The sequence below is a fragment of the Embiotoca jacksoni genome, unplaced genomic scaffold (genome assembly GCF_022577435.1).
Source record: "Embiotoca jacksoni isolate LCO1_2020_lvr unplaced genomic scaffold, fEmbJac1.0.p SCAF_15, whole genome shotgun sequence".
NCBI lineage: Eukaryota > Metazoa > Chordata > Actinopteri > Embiotocidae > Embiotoca > Embiotoca jacksoni.
The window spans coordinates 837,222-860,575 of record NW_027185285.1 but is presented as its reverse complement, the minus strand read 5'-3'; the positions used below and the strand labels follow the sequence as shown (position 1 = coordinate 860,575).

Below are 23,354 nucleotides of genomic sequence, written 5' to 3'. Positions count from 1 at the left end.
TATGCGCAACTAGTAAATAATAATAATAATAATATTAAACTTTATTTGTATAGCACCTTTCATACAAGAAATGCAGCTCAAAGTGCTTCACAGCAAGATAATTACATTCAGTGTTTCACATAAAAACAGATATAAAGGAACATTTAAAAATATAGAAAAGAAATGCGATAAAACAGATACAAAGCATACGAAACTGATAAAATGCATAAAAATGAATACAAGTAGACTTGATTTGGGTCGTTTTTTAGGATTCATGAAATGAAATGCAGTAGCGGAAAAAGCACTTGTAGCAGTTGAACGTCTTGTGCACTTTTCTCGAACTTTACTTCACACAGTCTATAATATTATCCAGTAATACACTAGAGATTAAATCTCCTTTTCTGCTGTGGTCTTAGTAAATTCTTCAAGGTAGACTCGTTAGTGTACCTCCAGGTTTTCTGCTAAACCTCGGTTAAAAACTCACACGGGTCCAACCCGTTTGTACACTACTGAAATTCCCTTTTCACTAACATGTCAGTCTTTTTAAATATATAGTTAAAATATCAAATGAGCAATATGCATTTCAAAGGCGCGGTGGTTCAAGAACATGGCAGGTGCAAGAGAGCTTCAAGAGTTGCTAGTTAAAGGCGAATGTAAAGAGCTAATGTTTTGAGCTTTCTTTTGAAAGTATTAACTGACCTATAAACCAATAAACCAGCAGCGGATGATCTCGGTGTTCTTGAAGGCTCATAGTTCACCAGAGAGTTAGAGATGTAACTCGGTCCGAGCCCCTTTAAGAGCTTTGTATGTGAGGAGGAGGACCTTAAAGTCAGTTCTGTGTCTAATGCCTTAGAGCCCTCTTGGATTAGTGTCTTTGTGGTCCAGTCCTAAAAACCAAACACAATGTTATTGTAAACAATTATAAAGCTTATGGCCATTGTGTATCTGTGCATTTGGATGCACCAGCTTTAGTTTGGCTGCTCGGTCTGTAAATGGCTTGGGTCAGCTATGCATGATGCATATACATCATCCATTACGTTTGTTTATTTATTTGTTTATGTACTCAGAGCGGTGCCTCTGCTAAGTACAGTATTACAGATGTGTTATTTAAAAAAAATCACATAATAATACTTTTTGTAACAGCTTAACATCTTCAAATGCTGAGGCTTCGCTGAAGACTCTGAGATATCCAAATCTAACTTATTTCCGTCTCTTAGTACACAATAAATGAAAGTTGCATGTCACTCCAATTATCCTTTTATTTAAGGGAGCAGTCTATATGATTTACTGCCATTTAGATGTGGGGTTGCAGATTGCAACTAACTGAAAACAACCCCCATCACCCTTCCCTTCCAAGGTTTTAAGACCCTCTATGGTGGCTTCAAAACTTGGGGAAGAAAAAAAAAAAAAACAGAAGGCCCTGTGTACAAGCAGTTTGTTCTGGGCTCCTGTAGAAACATGGCAGGCTCAATGGAAGGGGATCCACTCCTTGTGTAGATATGAAGGACTCATTCAAAGGTAGCGGAAAAAAACCCACTGATTCTTAGTTCCAGGTAATTATACACTAATGAAAATTTTAAGTTATGAATACATTCAATTTCTGCCAATAGATCCTCGAAAATCCTACACTCTGAATCTTTAATACTAATGGAAATAATCTTATTGCATAATGCAATATTTTTCAAGCATTGATGTCAAAAGACTTCATCCTCATGTTTTGCAGAGCTTGAATAAGCTCAGAGCAGATTCAGAACATTATGAAAAGTAGATAAAAGTTATACAATTGACTGAAAAAGTACAAAGAAAAAAAGTATTGACTCATTTTCAAAGTTATTATTATTATTGTGGTTGTTGTCATTATTGTTATATAGGTTATTACATTAAGAGGCATAAAACTCTAGTCCACCAGATAAAATTACATAACATTTTATGTCCTCAGTAGGGCTCAGCTGATGTGAGTGTCTCTGATTGGACTTATTTCACTAACCGTTGTGGATAGCGGCTTGTCGCTAATCATGCTCCATTAATGTTGTAGAAGGGAATGTTAATAAAGGGAAGTTGCTGTACAATTATGAGGTTTATGAATTGTGTAATCATTAATGAGGGACAATTACTGCCCAGGGGGAGAGGACTGGGTTGCTAGGCACTCGGCGCTCTACTTTAAAACTCCTCCAGATGAGGAAATGAAGATTTGTAACCACGGTGTATATTTCACTGATGACCAGTAATAGAAGCCTCTCAGTGCATGTTATTATTTAGTGTGTGATGACTAAAGGGTGTGATCCAAAGCTTGTCTCGTTTGCGCTGCATCCAAATTACAGCACAGAGAGAGCCAGCAAGCCTTTTGTTGTTTGGATGTTAGTTTTGAGGGGCCCGCTCTAGTCTTTTTTGACAATTTCAAATAAAATCTTGGTACACTGCTGAAACGGCTCCATCAACAGTGTTCCTTCTATCAAGGAAAAACTGTGTTCCCAGAATTGTCTGCAAAAAAAGATGATAAATGAATAAATAAGTAACTTTTTCAAAAATTGTGGTTCTTAAAAACATGTAAAAGTAACCTACTTTAATTGGCACTTTAAGCAAGCCTACCAAAAATTACTGAGAATACATGTCAAAAAACAATCAAGGCAAAAGTCACTGAACAAAATTGTGAACAGGGAGCACAAATCATTATTTTTTTTTTTTTTTACTACCTCATTCAAATTCTCCAAAAATAACAAAATGTCTTCCAGCTGTACCATATTTTATTACTAATATACCTAAATGCACCTGTGCCACGTCATTTATTGTCAATTTTTTTTCATTCCTCACCCTTATGTCTCCTATAACCTGAAGTGTTGCATGTGAGATGCAGGATGCAGGCTTCACAAAATCAAATATATAATGGTATTGTCTTGTATATGAATTTGACAGGCTCATTTATGTTCCTCTCCAAGCTAGATTTGAACATATCCCTTTTTATGTATCCAGATCATAAAGACCCAGGTCTGTTTGTCTGTGTTCAGTAAGCAGTAACCTCATTTTAATGGCACAGCAAACAAAAGACAGACCAAACTAAATAAGCAGAGAAGTGATTAGAGATCCTGTGGCATGCTGTCATGCATTTTTCAGTTGTGGAAATAGGCGTGCTGTGAAAAAGGAAATAATTTTTTTCTCTCTAAGACCCAGATAGAGAGAGGAATATGTTTGTGCTCTGGAGGTGAAATTGATCCTGTAATTTTAGAGGTAGTAACACGATCAAATTTAAACCTGGACAGAATAGAAGGAAGGTGATTTTAGTGGTTTTGGAAATAAAAGTTTGAAGTCAAGCAATTAATAACAATGCTGACAAAAAAAGCATTTCACAACTATATTTTCTGGCAAAATAAGATTGTTGCTTTTTAGAAAAATGTAAAAAGTGACTCCAACAGTTTGTCAAAATTAAGTCGTAATCTTTGCTTTGGTGTCAGTCAGCATGAGAAATGAAGAATAAGGCTTGATCGGTGGCTCACTGAGGAGTCCTGTAAATCTGACACAGACTAATCAAACATCCATTCTCTTGTAAAACTCCAATCAATTAACTAATGCTAAATATGGAAATAATCACAGGCATGCCATGTGTCATCGCTCAGACCATAATCTGTATTGTTGCTCTGATTCATCTCTCATAACAAATGGCTTTAGAATCTAATCTATTGGCCTGGAAGAAGAATGTCGGTAGGTGATTGAATTTGAATACTTGATCAAACAACACCGGCGCCACTAACCACTCATCAAACCACATTTTCCTCCGTTTTGAAATGTAAATATCTTCTTTTTGTAACAAAGAGATAAAAGTCGACGCAATAAATGAAAGAGGTGAAGTTCAGAGGAAGGTTATAAAGAGGATAAAGGGTGTTTTTCAGAATAAGGCCTTTGCCTTTTAAATGCAAAAATAATGGACAGTTGTGGAGGCTTTGTAGAGACCAGCTGTGTGGAGCTTGGTCCCGTGGATCTGGAGGCAGGTGAACAGGCAGCAGAAGGGCCTGTGGCAAACAAAACCACACGGTAACAATCAGACGTGGAAACTTCATCACCCCTGACGACCTTGACTTGAAGCCAAGATTAGATGTTAACATAAGAAAATAATATCGCTCGTTAAAACTACCGTGGTATATAACTAGCCCTGAAAGCAGTGCACACAAACACACACACATTCGCTTTAGATGTTTCTGCCAAAAGCATTATTTCACCTCACTAATCTCTTTTAAGACTCCTTTTATCCTCAAACAGCGAAGCTTCCAGGTGGTCTGCTTTGAATAATAAAGGAAAGAGAAGTGCATTTGATTATTAAACAGTGAGGGAATCTGTGGACGCCGAGCAGCGGACCGATATGATGCGTTGCCATGTTTCATATGTGGATCCAGGCAGCAGATCAGTTATTCCTGCGTGAGACCAGAATGAAGTCCTTTATGGAGTGCTGCTGTCCATGAACCTTATAAAGTGTTGATGGAGCTGGAGGAGCGCTGCCAGCATTGAGTTATTTCTTTTTATTTGCTGAATCGTGTGTGTGCGCCATCATCACACAGCGCTGTGGGCCAGAGAGAAGAGAGAGATGCCGAGATGGAAAAGAGAAACGGAGAGCGAGAGGGGCAAACAGAAACAAAAGCAGTGTTGTAACTGGACACGGGGCCACTCTCATTTGGGGAATGTTGGAAGAGGAGTAAAGTGGGGGGAAGGGACTAATTAAAAACACAAGCCTCTTATTGGGTTTTGTGGCACCATGGCTTGGAAACAGTATGGCTTTTATTACACAACTATCAGAAAAACAATTACCCATGTGGTCACACACACACACACACACACACGTGCAGGGATTTATACAAAGCATAATGAATGCTAATAACTTCAGCTCCGACCACACTGAGACATAAACACATGCAGTCACACATGCTCCTAGTTCACATAAGCACACGGTGGGCTTTAATCCAGATTCCTAGAGCTGTCTCGTTTCCACCATTGTGTTGCGCTGGAGCTGCGTTCAATGGTTCAGGAGGTGTTAACAGTGTACGAGGCTCAGCATACAGATGCCGTGTTCCCCCGTGTTCACCCTCTTTGTCTACATGAAGGTTAGGGCCTCCCTGTGACAGCACATCCTCTGAGGTATGGCGGTCCAGCCAGGGAGACAGCTGGTTCCCACACTGCAGAGTGTGTGGGCTGACTTTCTAAATACCAACACCGGCTTGTTCCCTCTAAAGGGTTTCTTGGCCTCTCCCATTCTGTCACTCGTCGCTTGTTCTCTCTCACCCTCTCTTACCTGACTTGGTGTTTTCTCGATGTTTCTCATCGTTGATCTCTCTTGTTTTTTGCGGTTTCATTTCGTCTCGCCTCAGCACAGACTGCTCGTTTGCACCCCTTCTCTTTCGCTGTCACTTTCTATTCTTTCACTTCACTCCGACCCGCTCTCTAAAGGTTAGGAGGTTGGCGCTGGCAGGACAATGAAACACTGACAGATATATTCACGAGAGCTGGAGAGACTTTGAACCAAGACATGCTGAAAATTTGTGGGCTGGAAAAGCCAGCTGGCTCAGGAAATGTGAAGAGTGGAACAGAGGGAAAGTGAGGCTGGGATCATACTCCTAATGAAAGTCAATTTAAGGTGGACAAAATGCCGTTGAACAGTGCTGGTATCAGATGACATTATACCCAAACGTCCGTGTCAGATATATGGTTTGTGAGGAGTTGGTGAGTAGGTGCAGTTAGAGAAATAATGTCCAATTACCAAGGACGTAGCTTTGTTAACGGATTTCAGTTTGATATAAAGCAGCAACATCAGTGACTGGAAAGAAAATAAAAAGACACATTTTGTGGGCTTTTTTGCTTCCCAGTCAAAGCATGCTAACTTGAAGGTTTCGGACAGAACACACACAAAAACGAAAATGAAGAAAATATTTTTAAAGAATTCATTAAAAACAAGTTGAATCAGCTAACAATGCTAGCAGATTTGTTCCGTCTGTGATGACGTCACTTTTATTTGGCAGATGCTTTTGTCCAAAGTGACACATACTCTATATTGGAGTGGTTTCAAGGAGACTGTAACATGTGGAGAGGAGGTGTGTGAGGTTCAAATCACACCTTGTGATTGATGGCACACTCGTTCTACTGACCGAGCCGCAGCTGCCCCTGATTAAAAATAAGAGTTGCTATTAGTACTAGATTAAATAAAAAGTACTTTACATCATATTAGATCATATTCATGCTTGATATTTGCAGTCAGTACAAATGTTGTGAAGAAATGCAGGCTGAACGAAGAAGGCTGAAATAACCATTAAAGAAAAATATGAGAAAACAGAAGTGAGAAAGCAAGAAAGAGTTGGATGAGCGACTGGATATTTCGGCACTTCCGGACTGCGGTTAGAAGTTGAATGAGACTGACGTTATGGGAAATGGATAATTTTACTGTCACCAGGACAAACACTTGTGCTATCTTATCTAATGTCTGGTCTAAGGGAAGTATCAAAAATCCCCTCTTTAAATCTTCTTACTCAAGGTCATCTGCAAACACCAGTTGCAATATTTTCCATTCCATTATGACCACAATCACTTCATGTGCCAAGGACAATATCACGGCAGGAACTTTCTTTTGTAGGACACATCGGAAGTTGTGGTTAGTTTCAATGTAACAGAAACATTTTATAGTTGTAGGACATACAAGGACCAAGAGAAAGCCACATACAGGATATTTATGTATATTGATTTATTCATAGTGCCACATTCAACACTTGCCTTTAATTAATGGTGCTTACCAGAGCATCTGAAAATTATTGAAGAACGGGTTCAATATTGCATTACAGAAACCCGGTGACCGTCCATTCTGTACTGAGCAGAGTGTCTTCATTAAAATTCACACAAATGTGCCACACAAAAGTGATATTTTTATATTTACACCTTCTTTTTTTTTTCTACATATTTATAGCCAAATTCCTGTCTTTTTTAATGTGTGTGTTTTCTTCCCAGAATGCCATGGTGTCCTTCAAGGAGCTCTGCGGCCTAAACCCCGCTGCCAACATGAAGCAGTGCATCCTGACGGTGTCGAGCTGGCTGATGAACAGCGAGCGATCACTGAGGGTAACGGTGGACCTGAGCGAGACCTACCCCACCATGGAGGCTCAGGGGCCCGTGCCTGAGCTGCTGCGCAAAGTGCTCAACGCCTACGACATGGTAAAGAACCAGCGCACCGTGTACCTCCCTAACCTCAGGCCTCTGCTCTGTGTGCAGCTGTACAGTTGCTACGCCTACAAAAATGTATCAGGAAAAAAAAAAAAGCTAATAGTTAGCTTTCTCTTCAAGCCACATTGCTTAACATTTGATCCAAACATTCACACAGCTGGATGACTTTTGCTTCCAAACACGGCCCAAACCACCTAATTGACCAGTCAGATCGTCAAGCTGCAGCTATTCCTTGTATAATTTCACATGTCCTTCTCCATCCTGCCACCTCTCTATCAAGAACCCTGCATTTTTCACCCCTTGACATTGGCACGGCCCAAAAGGAGGGTTGGAGGACTCTGTCTGTAATTAGTTATTACCCGCTGCTTCTGCTCCCCTCCCCCTCTCCCTTATGAGGCTTGGGTGGAGCTGCTGAAGTGGGTCACTAGTGTGGAAAAAGGTTGTAAGCATCCACGCTGTTCAGGTCAATAGCGCTCCTGCTGCTGACACCTACAGAAGTTCACAGACATTAGGAGCGACGCAGCGCGCGGCTCCACGTAGAATCTGATTTAGCTTTTTATGAGGCTTCGCAGACAGACAGGAGGCCCAGCGCTGTCAAAGCGACTCTCACGCTCCAGTCCACAAAAGAAACGTTTTCTAGGGACGAGCTGAAGAGCAGGTCCAGAATCTCATAATTGATATGTTTTAAAGAACACCCATCTCAAAAACATTGTGTTGCACGCCCTCCATGTTTGTATTTGTTAACTTTACTAATCAGGAAAACTAGAATTTCTGTAACAATGGGCATCAAGAAAGATTTTGTCTGAAGTTTTCTCACATTTTGCAACACTTTCTTTTGACTGGTTCTGTTATTTCTCCCAGTCTATTTTCCACACAACTGCTCCTGTATGCAATATTATGTCAGACATTGGCAGCTGGAGGACTGATAGTGATCTCAGGAGTAGATAAAATGTTGTATTTACTTGTTCTGATGCATGGCCTGTGGCATCTGAGTGTTTATGTTTGCCCCTGTAAGATTGGCCTGTTGCCACACTCCTTGCTCCGGAACAGAGGACCCAGTGTTTGCGCAAGTGTGTGTGTGTGTGTGTGTGTGTTTATGTGTATGTATATGTGGGGGTGTACATGTGTGCAAATGCCTGTGACTTCATGGGAGCGTGGCTGCCAACACCAGGCCATTTACTGTAGAATATGAGTGTGCAGTCCGTGTCCTCCCTCACCCCCGTGTGGGCTGTTAGCCAGCCGGTGTCAGAACCCCGAGCGGGACAAAACATCGGTACAATGGAAGTCTGTTTCCAGAGGCCAGGCTAGTGGAGATCAAACACACACGTGCTTGTATGTGACTATATAAATGCACACAGAAGATGTATGTTTTCTGTACTCTACTCGTGAGGCCCTTTCATTCAATCGTTTGCTGAACATTTGCACTTATAAAATCTTGTGTGCGTTTTGCCAGTGAATCTTTCTGATTGAACTGAGTGCGGACAATGCAGTGTACCGTGTCTTTGTTTTTACAGCAGGAGAACAAAATAGTCATTTGTTAGTTAGTTAATGGACAGCTAATGCCAGGTTTGTGACATTCAGAGTTTGGATTTCTTGTTAGAGAATCAATCTTATGTCAAGTTGTTTTACTTTCCAGATCAGAATGTAGCGCGGGTTCAACCCATGTTGCGTTCAAGACTCCTATTTTTAGAAATATTTACTGTCTCTCTCGCGTCCACTTTTGCCACAACTGTCACCTACAAGTATAATTCACAGTACTCACATCCATTCGCTAAGGTTTGGTGAAGATTTTTATTTCTGGAAATCATTAAGCACTTGATGAAGTACACATCTGACGTTCTACATATTTTCTTTTTCTGTCGATTTTTTTTTATTTTTTTTTTTAATCTTGAATCATCCCCTTAATGATGGGGCTGTCCACAATGAGCTCACTCTTTGAAACTGTCTGCATTCAAACCAGTTCTCATGAGATGAGTAAAACAAGAAAAGGCATGCACAAACACACGCGCACATACACATGCACACACAGTATCAGAGTCCACTTCCTGTCTCCCCCAGGAGTGTGGAACTTCATTAGCCTCCTCTTCTGTGCTGCAGCGCTGATCCAGCTGCTCCTCATCAGCACTGTGGGATGATGTTTAAGACTCAAACCGCATCTCTGCCACTCTTTGGTTTCCTTGTGGTACTGACGCATATGTAATTTCAATGCACATATTCACAGTCATGTATAATTTCACTCAGTAGAGCTTTATGTACCTAAAAATACTGCAGAGAATAACATTTCTGGATGATATGAATACAGATGTATGGTAAAACAAATAATTATGAACACAAAATAGACAACAAACTGATCAGATTACATGTGTACAATTGTAATGCAAGTGTGTAAACTGGACAGAAATGCTGAAATAACTCTGAATTATGCTACTTACAGTGGTGGATTTATGTGCATATATTTACAGTGTAACTGTACTATTCTGTACTAATATTATTATATTCAGTGAGAGGCCATAGCAGATGACAGGTGCATTCCCAGTCATGTATTGTTAGATAATAATGAAATAATCAATACATTTTAAAAGCCTGTAAACACTATGAAACCAAACAGACTGCTTACAATATTGCACACCTAATTAATTGGAAAGGCCCTGCTTCCTCTGATTATGATCTTACCGCAATTAATGTCATGAGATAAAGACATTTACATGACAGCTATTTTGTCTTAATTGGGTTAAAGCTGAATTGTTTGTGTGTCTGTAAACATTGCAGCTCAGCCCAAATACTTCAAAATGAGCCCGGGCTGTTTATAGGATTGAATATGTTACAGTCAGACAATGTGGCAAGAAAGGCACCTCTCAGTATCTTAATTGAAGTGATTCCTTCTTGGTATTTTTGTTTCATTGTCATCTGTACCAGGAAGGTCCACTTTGTTTGGCTCCGTCTCTGCGAAAGGCTTTTAAGGAGATGGCGGTATGACATTGAAATGCATTGCAAATTAACTTCCTGTCGTCTTTGTCTTCTAGATGATTCAGACCAGCAAAACACTGATTGAGTCAGCTGATGTGGTCTACTCGAAGCTCACACAAGCGCAACGGGCAGGTAAGCAGCATTATGATACGAGCGTGTCCTCAGCAGCGTCAGCCTTGTCAATCCTCTACATTTTCTACACTGCAGAGCATAACATTCACAACTGAATGCTTGTGTCAAGCTGTTATTCTGTTGTTGTTATTTTACTGTATTTTTAACAGTAAAATTTGATATTGAAGTGTGATATTGTCTTGAGATGAGATACCTCTTCTTTCCTGTGTATATTCTCTTTATTTTATGACATTTGAAGAAATAGCAGTAGACTGTAGATCTCTCTCTTTTCCTGTCATTCAAATGACTCATACGTCTCGGACAAGATTTGTATCCGACATCAATCAAATGACCTCACTTACTGGCGTTTTTCTTTAATTCATTTAAGAAAAATAACATTATAAGAAAGCAACAGATCAGTGTGAGATGAATGTTTTTAGCTGTTCTTTTCTGTTTTAAGGTCCCAGTGAATCATTGGATGTACAAAATGCGCATCTGCAGCTCTTTTAAACACAATACGTGTGGTGTCCTCCCATCTGACACAATGAGTGTAGTGTATCTCCTCCTACAGCATCTCTATCAACATCAACAGAAGTGGCTGCTGTTGATAGAGCGGGCCATCATCAGTGAGTCAGCAGAGTAGTTATCATGTCAGTGGGCAGGTGAAAACAATCAGCCAGCCGCACAGACAAAAGGGCTGCAGGAGAAAGAGGACAGAGAGCATAAACAACCTCTGAGAGGAGGAGAGGAATGAAAAGGTTTGACAGAGTGTGGAGTGAGAGGGGGAGGGATGGCAAAACGGAGAGAAAAGGATGGAATTTAAGAAGCGTTTTGGCACTACAGTGTTTTTTAAAAAGGGTGCTCAATGGACGAGGTCCAGCCTTTTAGGAGAGAGGATGAAAAAAAAGACCATAATAAGATCATTAGGAGAGAAATGGCTTCAAATCAAGAAATTCTGTGCCTTCTCTTCTCTGGCCTCTTTTGCATTCAGTGCTAATTCTTCCTCATTTGCTTTGCTTCTCTACTAAGCAGCAGTGCTTCTGATGAAGAGCCCCTCAAACCGGAGCTCATAGTTTGAATAATGACATCTTCATTTTGCATGTTTACACCTCAAATTCTACTGCAACACACATAAATGAAGCAAATGTGATGCCTACAGATTTAGGCCTGTTACAGACCTCTGGTGTGAACACAGAAAATGATATTTCATGCATTATTGTTGTGCCCTTTTGCATGACTGTGTTTTTGTTTATGATAACCGGGGCTCACTGACTGGCACACGCAAACCCAATATCCCGAGGCCAGTAAGCCAATTTAATCCTGCGATGCCCAGCTTTTATTTACTCCCCCGTGTCACACGAAGGCAGGCATATGTTTTGCTCTCCTCCGCCACAACAAGCCAAGCCTGATACTTGTGCTGTGCAATTACCCGGGGATGTAGGTTTGAACGTTGGGGCCTCATTCACAGTGATGTCCCCTGGCTCCAAGGTTCCCCAGCCTGCTGGAAGCAACTTCAAAGGCGATGACTGCAGAGTTAAGCAGTGCTTAAACCCCACACAGTCGCACTCGCAGCAGTGACAGGAGCTGCATGTCGGAGGCTGATGCTTAGCTGACGGCTGCTGTCAGGTGGAAAACACGTATGTGCTACAGAAAGAAAATCAGCCTTGTTTTGTACCTCACAGCTGAAAAAAACAAATTCATTTTGGAAGAGCTGCTCCCAAGGAGCATGTGAACCTTCCAACTGAAGTGAAGACATAACAAGGTTTTCTACATAAGTGCAAAAAATGGTACAATGAGGCAGAAGGTTGGAGCGATGGCCCTGAGGGGCCTCAGCTGCATGCCAAACATAGCACTTTCCCTGTCGCCCACTCTCGCCCCGCAGCACTAACACACACGCCTCAATCCAAACCGTTCCCCTTTTTCAAATTTGCATGACTTCCATGTCTGGTTATCCACGCTTTAAGACATGTGTTGTAGCTCTGATAGCAATAAGTGAGGCAGACAAAAGGAAAAGGAAAAATATAATACGCAAACATCAGCCCTTTTTCTGGCATAATAGGACATTACAGCAGGCTGCCAAAAAAAAGAAAAAGATGCCCAAAACTGTCCACCAAAATCCATTTACTGTCACGGTTTTGTCTTTCGTCATTCATTCTGCTTCCGATTTCTATTTTCTGTTCTTCCACTCCTGTCACTTCATACCAGCTGTTCCTACCTGCCCTGCTTTTCTGCCAGCTATATCATCGGATCTTCTCCGCCCATCTGCTCACCTGATTCTACTCTGTTCAGTCCCTGCAGTACACAGACCCCCAGCTCACCCCTACTCATCTGCTAGGCTGTCTTAGTGGCTTTGCTTTTCTGTTTCTGTGCTGCAATTGCTCTTATTTTTTAAAAATCCTTCCCTGTGTTTTGGTTTCCGTCTCAGCCTTGCTTTGTTTGTCTGCCTGGTCTCTGTAACCTTGAACCCACTTTTTGTAAGTCAAGCTCGCTTGTAGCATTTACAGCCTTCCTCTTGTGTTGTGCTCTTGGGTCCAGTGATCTGAACTGACATTTACCTAACCTTTTAAATGTAAGAAAAAGAGCTACATGATATAACATATTGCCTCAAGTTAAAAATTGGGAAATAAGAATTCTAAACTTTAAATTAAATTAAATGTTGTTGGCCAAAGATAATATAAAGGCTGAAGAAAGATTAGCTCAGAATACAGAGCAGAGTGAATCTAACAACAGTATTTAATCACATATTTGACTGTTAGGTTTATGAGCAATAGTTTCTCCTCACAATTGCTCTAATATTGATGTTCCTCATACTAATGTATAATCATTCCATGTACAGCGACACATACAATCTCCATTTATGCATCAAAATTAAGCAAATATAAATTTGTGTCTGTATTTGCAGTGATAAAATAGCATTTAAAAGCAAAAAGTGGGAAAAGTACTTGATGGAGAAATTAGGAGGCTTGATTCTCCTTCTATGAGTCAAACATTTTTATTAGATCTGCTGTAATAATCTCTCACCTTTATTAATAAACTAATTACTCCCTGATATTAATGCAGACATCTTCTCCACTTTTCCACTCAGCATGCTCTTTGTCATCTCCATCTGTTTCCTGCTCCCATCAGGTCTCTGGTGTCCGCAATCTGCTGCTTAGTCTCACAGACAGAATATACACAATTCTTCCATCAAGTGTAGTTTTAAATGTATGGTTTAGTACAAGTAGGAAATTAATTGCATCTATATAGTTATGTTGATACATTATATTTAGCTTAATGAGGAAAAGTAAATTGTGTTGTGTCAGTTTTTAAAAAAAAAAAAAAGGATGAGCTGCTCGAGCACTTCTTTTTGAGACTGCTCTTAAAATGTTTTTGAATTTGACCTTGATTTTGCTGAATATCTGACAAATAGAAAGGCACTGGAAGTGGATTGCAAATATTAAATTGAAGTAGCTTATCTCAAAGTCAACGGCTCTAATGAAATTGCTGCACAGACTCACCTGTTGGCCTGCACACATGCTTAACTCGGTCTCCAAAAATGGTCTCTGTTCTCTTTTTTTGTCGTCTGTGTCTCGTCTGTCTCGGTTCATCTCAATCATTTCTTATCCCCCAGAGAGCAAATGAAGCCACGTAGGGCATTGGGTTAAACTCGACTCTCCAACAAAATATTGCATCTTTCTGAATGTACCTCTTTTGATAGATTGACATCCACTGAACGCACACTTCAGAAGCCATCTCATAAACCTTATGATTATGTACAGACCAACGACGATGATAATAACAACCGTCTGCGCACAGAGAATCGGAGGCAAACGAAGAGTGAGATGGTAGATTTGCATGGAATTGAAGGTTTTGTTCGTATGATCAATCCAGAAGGCAAAGGTATAATTTCTGTAAAACGTCTGTGTGACAGGCGGAAAAAGGTGCTATTAGAGGACAGGCTGTCAGTATTGGAGAGAGGATCTGGGACGGGGGTGGGATGCACGAGTGTGTGCGCTTCATCTAAACTTAATTTAGGGCATGTGTTTGCACCTGACACTTTTGCCCCAGCCAAGTAAAGTGCGCTCTGCTCATCAGCTAAAGTGACACAGCCATAATCACAAAGATGGCTGCTGAACGGGAGACCTGAACTAACCTCTCAGCTCCTAAATTGCCTTTATGTTTTAAATGCGAGCAACATGAAATGATTGGCACGTTGGCAGTTTCATCCCTCATATAGTCGGAGCGGTTTTAGGTTGCTATGGTTCTTACTTCCCAGCAGCGCCTCCGCTTTCCTCCCCGTGTTCAGTTTGTGCCCAGTCATTATTGCAGCTAATCAGTTTGATTTGGGCAGTGAAGCTGACGTGTTGATGAGGATGGAGAGGTGCTGGATGATTCCCCCTGGGTACTATTGATGGCTCGCCATCGCACACATAGCTAATGGGGGACCAGGAAAACAGCTGGGATGCACACTCTGGCACCTCCAGATGCTACCGCTGTGTTTTTGTGTGCACTGTGTACACTGGCTTATGTGTCTGCACGCATATCTAATCTGCATGTGGGGAGCCCAACTCCCACTCCTCCTAACTAGCCTCAGATTCACTCGCTTCCAAATGGAGCACTTTTAAAGTCGGGATTTTTTTTCAGCAGTTTTTCTGAAAAAAGTAAACATGTTACAGACCTTTTATTTGTGTCCGTAATTCACGTAGACATTTATGTGTCAGTGCAGCGCTCTCTCATGTGTTATATAGCTTGTAATTTGAGTGATCAATATTTTTTTTTCTCAAATCACAAGCAAGACATCACAGTCTTTTTCTGTGTTGAATGTGGGGCAATTTGGTTGAATACAATCATGATGATATAGTGCCTGTATCAATTAGTGATCAGAGTATATACTGTAAATACCAATAAGCATAGATATATACATAGAGGTGAAAATAGCTCTTACAGATAGCTTTACTGATCGTCCAATCCGGTATCATGGCAAAACGTGAAATAGCCACGCTTTGGCTTCTTGCCGTGACAGTTTCACGTTTTCCTGTTGTGAACGAAAAGGAAACCACAACTGTATTCCACATCTATGGTGTTGATGTGCTCTGGTGTGTGGTTTTAATATTGCCCAGCATCCTGCCGTGTTAAAGCAGACCCGGGAACAGGTGGACGCTCGCTGTATGGGTTTAGGACCTACTGCCTCCCTGCAAGCTTTATTGTGCTTGTTTATCAATGTCTCCTCCCATGCAAAGCCTTCCTCTGACCAACCACTCTGGCAGTGTTGATATTGTTTTCGGAAACTCAATTCCATTACCAAGAAAATCCAAGAGATCCTAAAATCTCCCTCCCTTTGACTTCCTCGGTTTTGTACAGTCATTGTTTCACCAGCTCATCAGCAGCCGGAAAATCCCATTTTCTGTTTTGCAATAATGACACTCAGCTTGGGTTTTGCACTGTGTATGACTTAAGATAAATTAATGGAACGCTGATCTGACTGTTGTGTATCTCCCGCTCACCTCCTTTCCCCATCTTTGTTTTCATCATTTCTTCTCATCAGGTCCTGTTTGGAGATTCTGTTTGATATGGTTTACTTACCTTTCCATCTCTCTGCATGAAGCCTGTAGCTGTCTTCTTCTTTTTTTCTGCACACGCATTAGAGGTGCCGCTGCAGTACTCATTACAGGGCAAATCAGGCAAAATCCTTCTTTGCAGAGACTGTAAGCCTTTACTGAAGTGTGTGTGTGTGTGTGTGTGTGCACGCGCGCGCATTTGTGTGGCCACTGAGAAGAGATATGTTGTCCCCTAAATCCTTCTTTCGAAGCACTCTCTCTCTTTCTCTCTCTTTCCACTAGAGAGGCAAAACATAAGACCCTATCTCCTCAGTGTGCCACGGGGGCCACGTTTTGTTTATTAGCTAAAATGTCACCGTTCAAGTGACAGTAAGGAACAGCAACTGTGTGACTGTTAGGGAAAGGAAAAGCTCAATAATTGTGAAATTAAAAGGCTGTAACACGACGAGCCTCCAGCTAATTTCATCTCTTATTCAGCTCCCTGCCTGCCTCGCTCTCCGTGTCCTGTGATCGTAAACTTCCCTGGCTGAGCTCTGCACAAGCATCAGCCCATTAACCACAGCAGATTACAAGATCAAATCAGTCGTAATCCCTGTTAATGCAACTTTCGGGCTCAGAAGCATATTCTGCAGAGGCTCTACATCACTATTGTTTGGGAAAATTGGAAGAACAACAGAGGTCCAGGATCCTTTCTGACAGTCTGACATGCACTGACGGACAAAGATTGTATTTATCTTTTGACGTCTTGTTCTATTTCAAGTGTACTGCTGTTATTGTGAGAAAAGGTTCTTTATAGCATGTGTCAAGCATACAGTCACACATATTGAATCCAGCTAAAGTCTTATGTTATTGCTACATTTTTCCTCTCTTTTCAGTTGTGTTCTCTGCTCTGACATGCCTGTATGTGTGCGCACACATGATGCACTCTTAAGAGCAATAATTTAAATGCTTTCTGTATTGGGAGACAATACACAGTAACTACATTATTAAACCGAGACATTAGGGCATACTTTAACAGCACAAATTGTAAGTGGAGCATTGAATATTAAACCAACAAATGCAGTGTGTACCTCCTGTACATGAAGGTTATCTCTACCCTTCGAAAATGTCACTGAAGATGGAGCCTGGAGTTATTTTTCAAAAACAAAAACTCTGCCACTGGGCTGTTTTCAGACTCCTGCTCTCAACTGGAAATCAATTTGATTAAAGACTTCTCTTGACAACAGTTGAGGTGCGGTATGTGCCTACTAGTTACTGGAAAGAGCTGGTGGCTACAGAAGGAACGACCTGAGATGACGGGCCTGTTGGGAATTATAGCGTATTATGTTTTGTCAATGTCTTTGCGGTAAATCTAAGCAGGAACGGGCTGAGGTCAGTTGTCAGGGACAGACTGACAAGCAGGCTGTGACTTGCAGATTTAGGAGGAGTTTGTTCTTTAAAGCTCAGGGGATTAGTGATGGTCATATTGATAGATAAACGAGAGGTCTGCCTGCATTGAACTGTACTACCTCAATTTCACCCCCAGGTGCATTGTAGACAGACAGGAAATGTAGGGGAATGACGTGCAGGAAAGGTCTGACGGGCTGCTGACGGCGTTTGCCTCCGTGTCTGCATAGTCTACAGCAAGATATTGCCACTTGTTTAAACGTGATTTCTGCTCTTAAAGAATCAAAACCTGAAGATGTATCCAAATAAATATCTACTAAAGTCCAATATGACTTACTAAAATGTCATTTTTACTCTGCTGTTCTGTTTTTTGGCTTTAGTAAGATTATATTGTGTATTTTGTTTATCACGTCTGTGTGCATTTGTGTCCAGGTCTGGACTTCCATGAGGACCTGCATCGCATTGGAGCAAAGGAGGGTCTGAAAGGCCGCAAGCTTCAGAAAGCCATGGAGAGCTATGCTTGGAACATCACTGTGCTCAAGGTGAGTGGACCGCACCTGCCGTGTGGTCTTCAACACAGCAGAGAGCCCCACAATTGTACTACACCGCCTGTTTCTATACAGTCCTGCTAATAGCACTGATTGATGTGAACTCGGGAGATTACTTTGGAGACTATAATCGGCTGGATAAGCAATGCCAGACCGTGTTGGAGATTAAACCTGACAATGTCTTAAAAAAAGCTCTCCGGGCTAATTGTATATCCCTCGTCTCTAATCCTTAAATTGTTAATTAATCTAAACACTGTTGATTCCAAGTACTGTTTTATTTATTTGCTCGTGTAACTATCTTGACAGGACACGATGGGATTGTTCACACTTGTTTGTACACACATGCTGTTCTGTTATTGTTCATAAGGAGAAATGGGGCCCTGAGACATGCCTTAGAGATGATGCTCAGCAAAATGCATTCTTGTTTCTGCCTGCCCCATGACACAGGAGATAATGTTTCCCATTGCTCTCGTCTCATTGCCTCGATGAATACTGCTGGTAATACTAACAGTGAAAAAACACCACATGCTGCTGAAACTGCTCTCTGCACAGTGGACTTGACAAAGTACAGGCAGGGATATTTTTATCTCATCTCATCACCCTGAAATCATTTACTATTGAGTGAAGAAGCTCCCTTGGCATTTTGCTTGAGTTTCAGGGTTAGATTTCTTGATTTTCCTTTGGCTTTTCATGTCTGTCTTGCCAAATAGAAAACGACAAAAAGCAATAGAGAATTCGAGCTACAACCAACAACGATGGCCATCCCTGATTAATCGAATAAACTCGAATTTTATTTTTGATGTGCTGATTAATAGTAAAAAAAAAATGCCAATCACAATTTCCCAGAGCCCAACTTGGCTTCTTTAGATCACTTGTTTGGGCATAGATTTGTTTTCAGATTTGTGTGTGTATTTTTGTATTGCTAATAAACCTGCTGTGTCAAACTTTTGTCTCCACCTCCTGCCAGTGTAAGTAATTACAAAAACACTCTTGACTCGTGCTTGCGTCATAGGCTCTGTTTTAGCCTTCTCTGTCGCTACGGTTGCAGCTGTAAAATGATGGATAAATTGTTTTGAGATTCACAAACCCCACAAAATAACTTGTTTTAATATCAGAATTTGATCCATTTGGTCAGATAACATTTCATAAGTCTAGAATACCTGCATGATTTAATTATTTAATACCCATTGAAGTAAGCATAGGACTAAACCAGATATTAGCCTGCTACAAATGTTGCTACAAAGACATCTGTGCTTTACAACCTTTTCTTTGCCATTTAAGTCTAGCAATCTTTTTTGGAGAATATTAACAACAACAAAAAAATATATTCCTCAAAAAACAGTACCTAACAGGTGGACACCCAAACTGACTTCCATCTCACCCCCACCAGCCCCTCTACACCCATCACTCCTCAACCCATTCAACTCCTCTCGTCCCTGCCTTGTCTCTTCAAACACACACTTCTCTCTTTCATCCTTCCCTCGTCCTCTAATTTCTGCGATGAGCCACGCACTCGACAGTAAGGCATCTTGGCATGCGCCGAGCTCCTCCTCTTCCTCCACCCATTCCTCGGTTGTAAATCTGCAGCTCGTACTGAACATTTGGTGCGAAGTGGTGCCTGTTTGCCAAGGCTGGCAGCCGTCCCCGGTTATTTTACCTGTCAGCCTCTCCAGATTCTCAGCAGGCCGGGAAGCTCTTGCTGGGAGAGGCGGGTGTGTAGAGGTGGGACGCTGAGAGAGGGAAAGGAGAAATAGAGGCATGTTCTCTCTCTCTCTCTCTCTCTCTCTCTCTCTCTGTCTCTGTCTCTCTCTCTGCCAAACTCCCTCCCCAGCCTCACGGACAGATCTGAACTGTCATGGCGAATGGGGTATTTGCCCGTTTCTGTCACTCATTGTACTTTCCTGTCAAGAGAAAACCAAAATCGGAGAGACAGAGAGGCTTTGAAGCAAACGTTGAGTGTATTGTAGTCTCTCTTTTCAGAAAAACAGCCTCCAATAATGCATCTTCTTGTTTCCCAAATCACTCACTATTGTAGTTTCTACAGTAATTAACTGGTGTCAGGCATTTTATCACAAATAACCAAACCTAAGCCATCATGCGGCCATGCGGCGCAATTCTGACCCTTTATTGTCTATTCAAATCTTTTCATCTTGAAGCAGCATTAATAGATGCTATGTTTCGTTAATAGTTCAAATAGAAATCCAAATTTTTGTAGTGTGTTAAATAATTGCTCATACTCTGCTGTCACCCCCTTCCGATTTATGCAGCCTTCAATACAAAGGAAAGGCAAGCTATCGATTATCCAATCTCTTACAAAGGACTAAAAGGCCATTTCTGATGAACAAGAAGGACCCCGGGACAGAATCTAATGAGTTGTGTGATGTAGTGGTGGGATTTGGTGGCCACCCTTGCATGGACTTAGCCCCGTGTGGATAACTTTAGGCTAGCTGAAGGGCTGAATGCATCCAAACACGAGAGCCGTCGTGATTTGGCTCTGGCAGCAAGCTTCTCGCCGTCTTATTTTATGCCTGGTGAGTCATGACTTACATAATTTCATTTTTTTTTTTTCAAACATATGACTTATTCATGCTCCACGGTTTGCGTGCTGGATTGGCTCAGGTAAAAGGCCATTTGCAGCGTATTAGTATCAACCGGGAGTAGAACGTTAGAAATCATGCGCAGGGCAGCACCTTTACTGCTCCCCGCAATATGTCAGAGTGCCGTGCCTGCCTTGTGACGCTGCAAACTTTATCCCTTTCACCGTTTACACTTCAGTCTGGTGCACAGCAGGTCAGCCTGTGCCTCTTCACAGGGATGTGAGCCCAGCGAGCTGTCACAGCGGGTCAGACAGACTGAAGTTCAGTGGGAGGGAAGTGAAATATGCAGACTCACAGATGAGACGGCAACTGTTTCCAACTTTCTTGTGAGCAGATGTCGGAGTGGACACACTGGAAGAGAGGCTGGTCGTGGCAGAACTCAGAGGCCTGAGGGAAACAGTTAAGGATTTACAGATTGTAGAAGTGAAGGGAGTTTGGCAAAGCTGGTGGTCAAGTTTTTCTTTTTCTTCCCACCCCCCTTTGGACAGTTCTAATAATATAATCCCCTCGTACACACAGAAATAACCGCCTGCGGAGAAAAGCCCACCACATTTCCACATGGCCGAGAGACAGTTAGCTTAAGGAGGTAGGCGTGGTGGTGGTGGCCCAGATTGACTTGACAGTGCTGTAATGCAGGATGCCTGCTCTGACCACTTCCTCCACATATGGCATGGATTCATCTCTGGGCAGCTCAAATAAAGAGCCCAAATGTAGTTTGATATTATGACCATATGACAGCACCGTTTGCCAACTGAGAGGAGCAGTGCAAAGGCAAGCAACCAATCATTTTCATTCAGTGGGTTCATACTGCCCCCTTCTGTATCTTATGAGTTAATGCATTATGGTTAAACACTCCTCCCGCTTTTACCTGATTTCTTTCTTTATTTAATCTATATTTAGACACATAAAACTCCTTTTTCGATAAAAATCTCTTTTTAAAAATGGACCAGGTCAAAAAATCAGCATAGAACAGATGAATGCAGTTAAAGCAGCCTGAAGGGAATGTGATTTGATATGTTTCCTTATGTCTTTATTGTATTAACATTGTGTATGTTTAAGGGATGTTAACACATTTTTCTCTCTCTGTCTCTCTGTCTTACCCTCTGTCTCACTCTCAGGGTCAGGCCGACCTGCTGAAGCACGCTAAGAGCGAGGCCCTGGACACCCTACGTCAGATCCACTGTGCGACTCAGTCCTGTGGCCTCAGTAAAAACGGAGCCGCTTCCCCGCAGCTCCCGCACCATCCTCACCACCAGCCACAGCAGACACAGCAACAGCCTCAGGCCAAGCCCAACCCGCAGCCTCCACCTTTGTACCAGCCCCAAACTCAACTCCAATCCCCGACCGCACCTCAGTCTTATCTCCCCCCTTATCCCCCGCAGTATCCCCAGCCGCATCCCCAGCTGCCAGGTCTCTCTCTGGTCCACAATGTTTCAAAACCGCCCGCCTATCCTCAACCCCCGCCCCTACCCCAGCTCCAGTTTCAGTTCCAGAACCAGCAGCAGAGGGCAGCAGGACCCCTCGACACCATCCCCGAGAAAAAGAAAGAGATGGTCAGCGACAGTCGTGCGGGATCCTGCTGACCCGCAGCCTGTGCTCACAGAGAATCCTACCCAAAGGGAGACATCGCGGTAGAGAAGCGGAAGGGTGTGGAAGAAAAGCAGGAGGCCAGTAAGGAAAGGGAGATGGAGGAGGTCGCGGAGAGAATTAAAGAGATGATGGCGGTGAGGAAGACTCGTCGTGTTCGAAGCGAGACGCAAGTCTAGAAGGAGATCTTAATAAGAGAAGATAGACCATACTGTTCAGTCACACATTTCTTAGCTGGATGGAAAGATGTTAGTTGTTCTCTGGATTTGGCAGATAGTCATCCATCTGAGGCAGAAAGTTTACACCACTTCTGTCTTATGTCTTGTGAAAAGCAAAAGGGAAACAGCTGGTGACAAAGTTAGGACGGCGTTCTGTAGTTGGATCGGTGAGTTGGATGTCCCTGTCTCTCTCTGGGCAGTGCTAGTTACATGCCCCTCCACAATGTACTCTAGCTCTGTGGGTACAGGCTTTACCTCACATTGGCTTTTAATGCCACAAATTTGCCTTTTCTGTTTCCAGAGACTCTTCGGCGCGACTTTGAGTTTAAATTTTTCTTCGTACTGGCACTCTTCCTCGTCCATCGTAGACATAACAGCTAAGTGCAAACTCCCCTCACTCCTCTCAAGAAGATGCCGTTTTAATTTCAAGTGCACACAGTAGAGCAGCTCTACTAGACTTGAGCTATGTAGGAGTCACAGATGACCATTTCAGCACCACCCAGGGAGCCTTAGAGCTAAAATAGAAAAACACAAACCTCAGCTGTTGATGTGGTCAATCACACTGATGTATCCCTCACTGATGCCGATCTCCCATCAGTCCCCGCTGATCTCTAATGTCATTCCGTAGGGTTTAAGTTCTTCAGCATTCCCGGACACTCCCCACAGGGTCTCCTTGTCTCCTCCCCAGGGGCTGTGTGTATGACGTCTCGTGAGTAGGTGTTTTGGTCCCCAGGGTGGGGCAAGCCCACATCCTTAAGTGGTTGGAGCTCACCAGCCAGTTACAACTGGAAATATTTGACCTTTCCTGCGAGAGGTCAAAGGTCAACAGGAAAATGGTACTGCTGTCAGTAAAACCCAAGAAATAAAGTGACTCTAGATGTAAACTGTATGTAAAATGTACGAAGGGAACATTTATTGTTATATAATGATTCTCAGACATAAATAATTGATATTATAATAATTGTTGTTAGTTTTATTGATATTCTGATTCTTTTTTTAACATTAATTCCACATATACAGTGATTTGACACCTGTTGTTCTGTGGTGCGGATCAGGACAACCAGTGCATGTGGGACTGGAACGAGGGATTACAGGTCAGCACCACAACACGAGGGTCAAACAATAACCTGATATGTGTTTCACTTCCAAGTGAGTGTGGATTCTGTAAGAGCTCCTTTAAGTGGCCCATTAAAACTGGCTTCATTGTTTATCCTGTCTCTTCTTCTTCATTGTTCT

At 42.1% G+C, this 23,354-nt stretch overlaps 1 protein-coding gene across 1 annotated transcript in view; it reads left to right on the top strand.

The window, feature by feature from the left end:
• Nucleotides 1–23,326, top strand: part of stat5a (signal transducer and activator of transcription 5a) — an 86,247-nt gene extending 62,921 nt beyond the window's left edge. The window contains 4 exon segments of the mRNA XM_069148561.1: nucleotides 6,955–7,158; nucleotides 10,191–10,266; nucleotides 17,601–17,710; nucleotides 21,432–23,326. Coding sequence (XP_069004662.1) covers nucleotides 6,955–7,158; nucleotides 10,191–10,266; nucleotides 17,601–17,710; nucleotides 21,432–21,896 — 855 coding nt within the window. The 3' untranslated portion in view covers nucleotides 21,897–23,326.
• The last annotated feature ends 28 nt before the right edge of the window (nucleotides 23,327–23,354 follow it).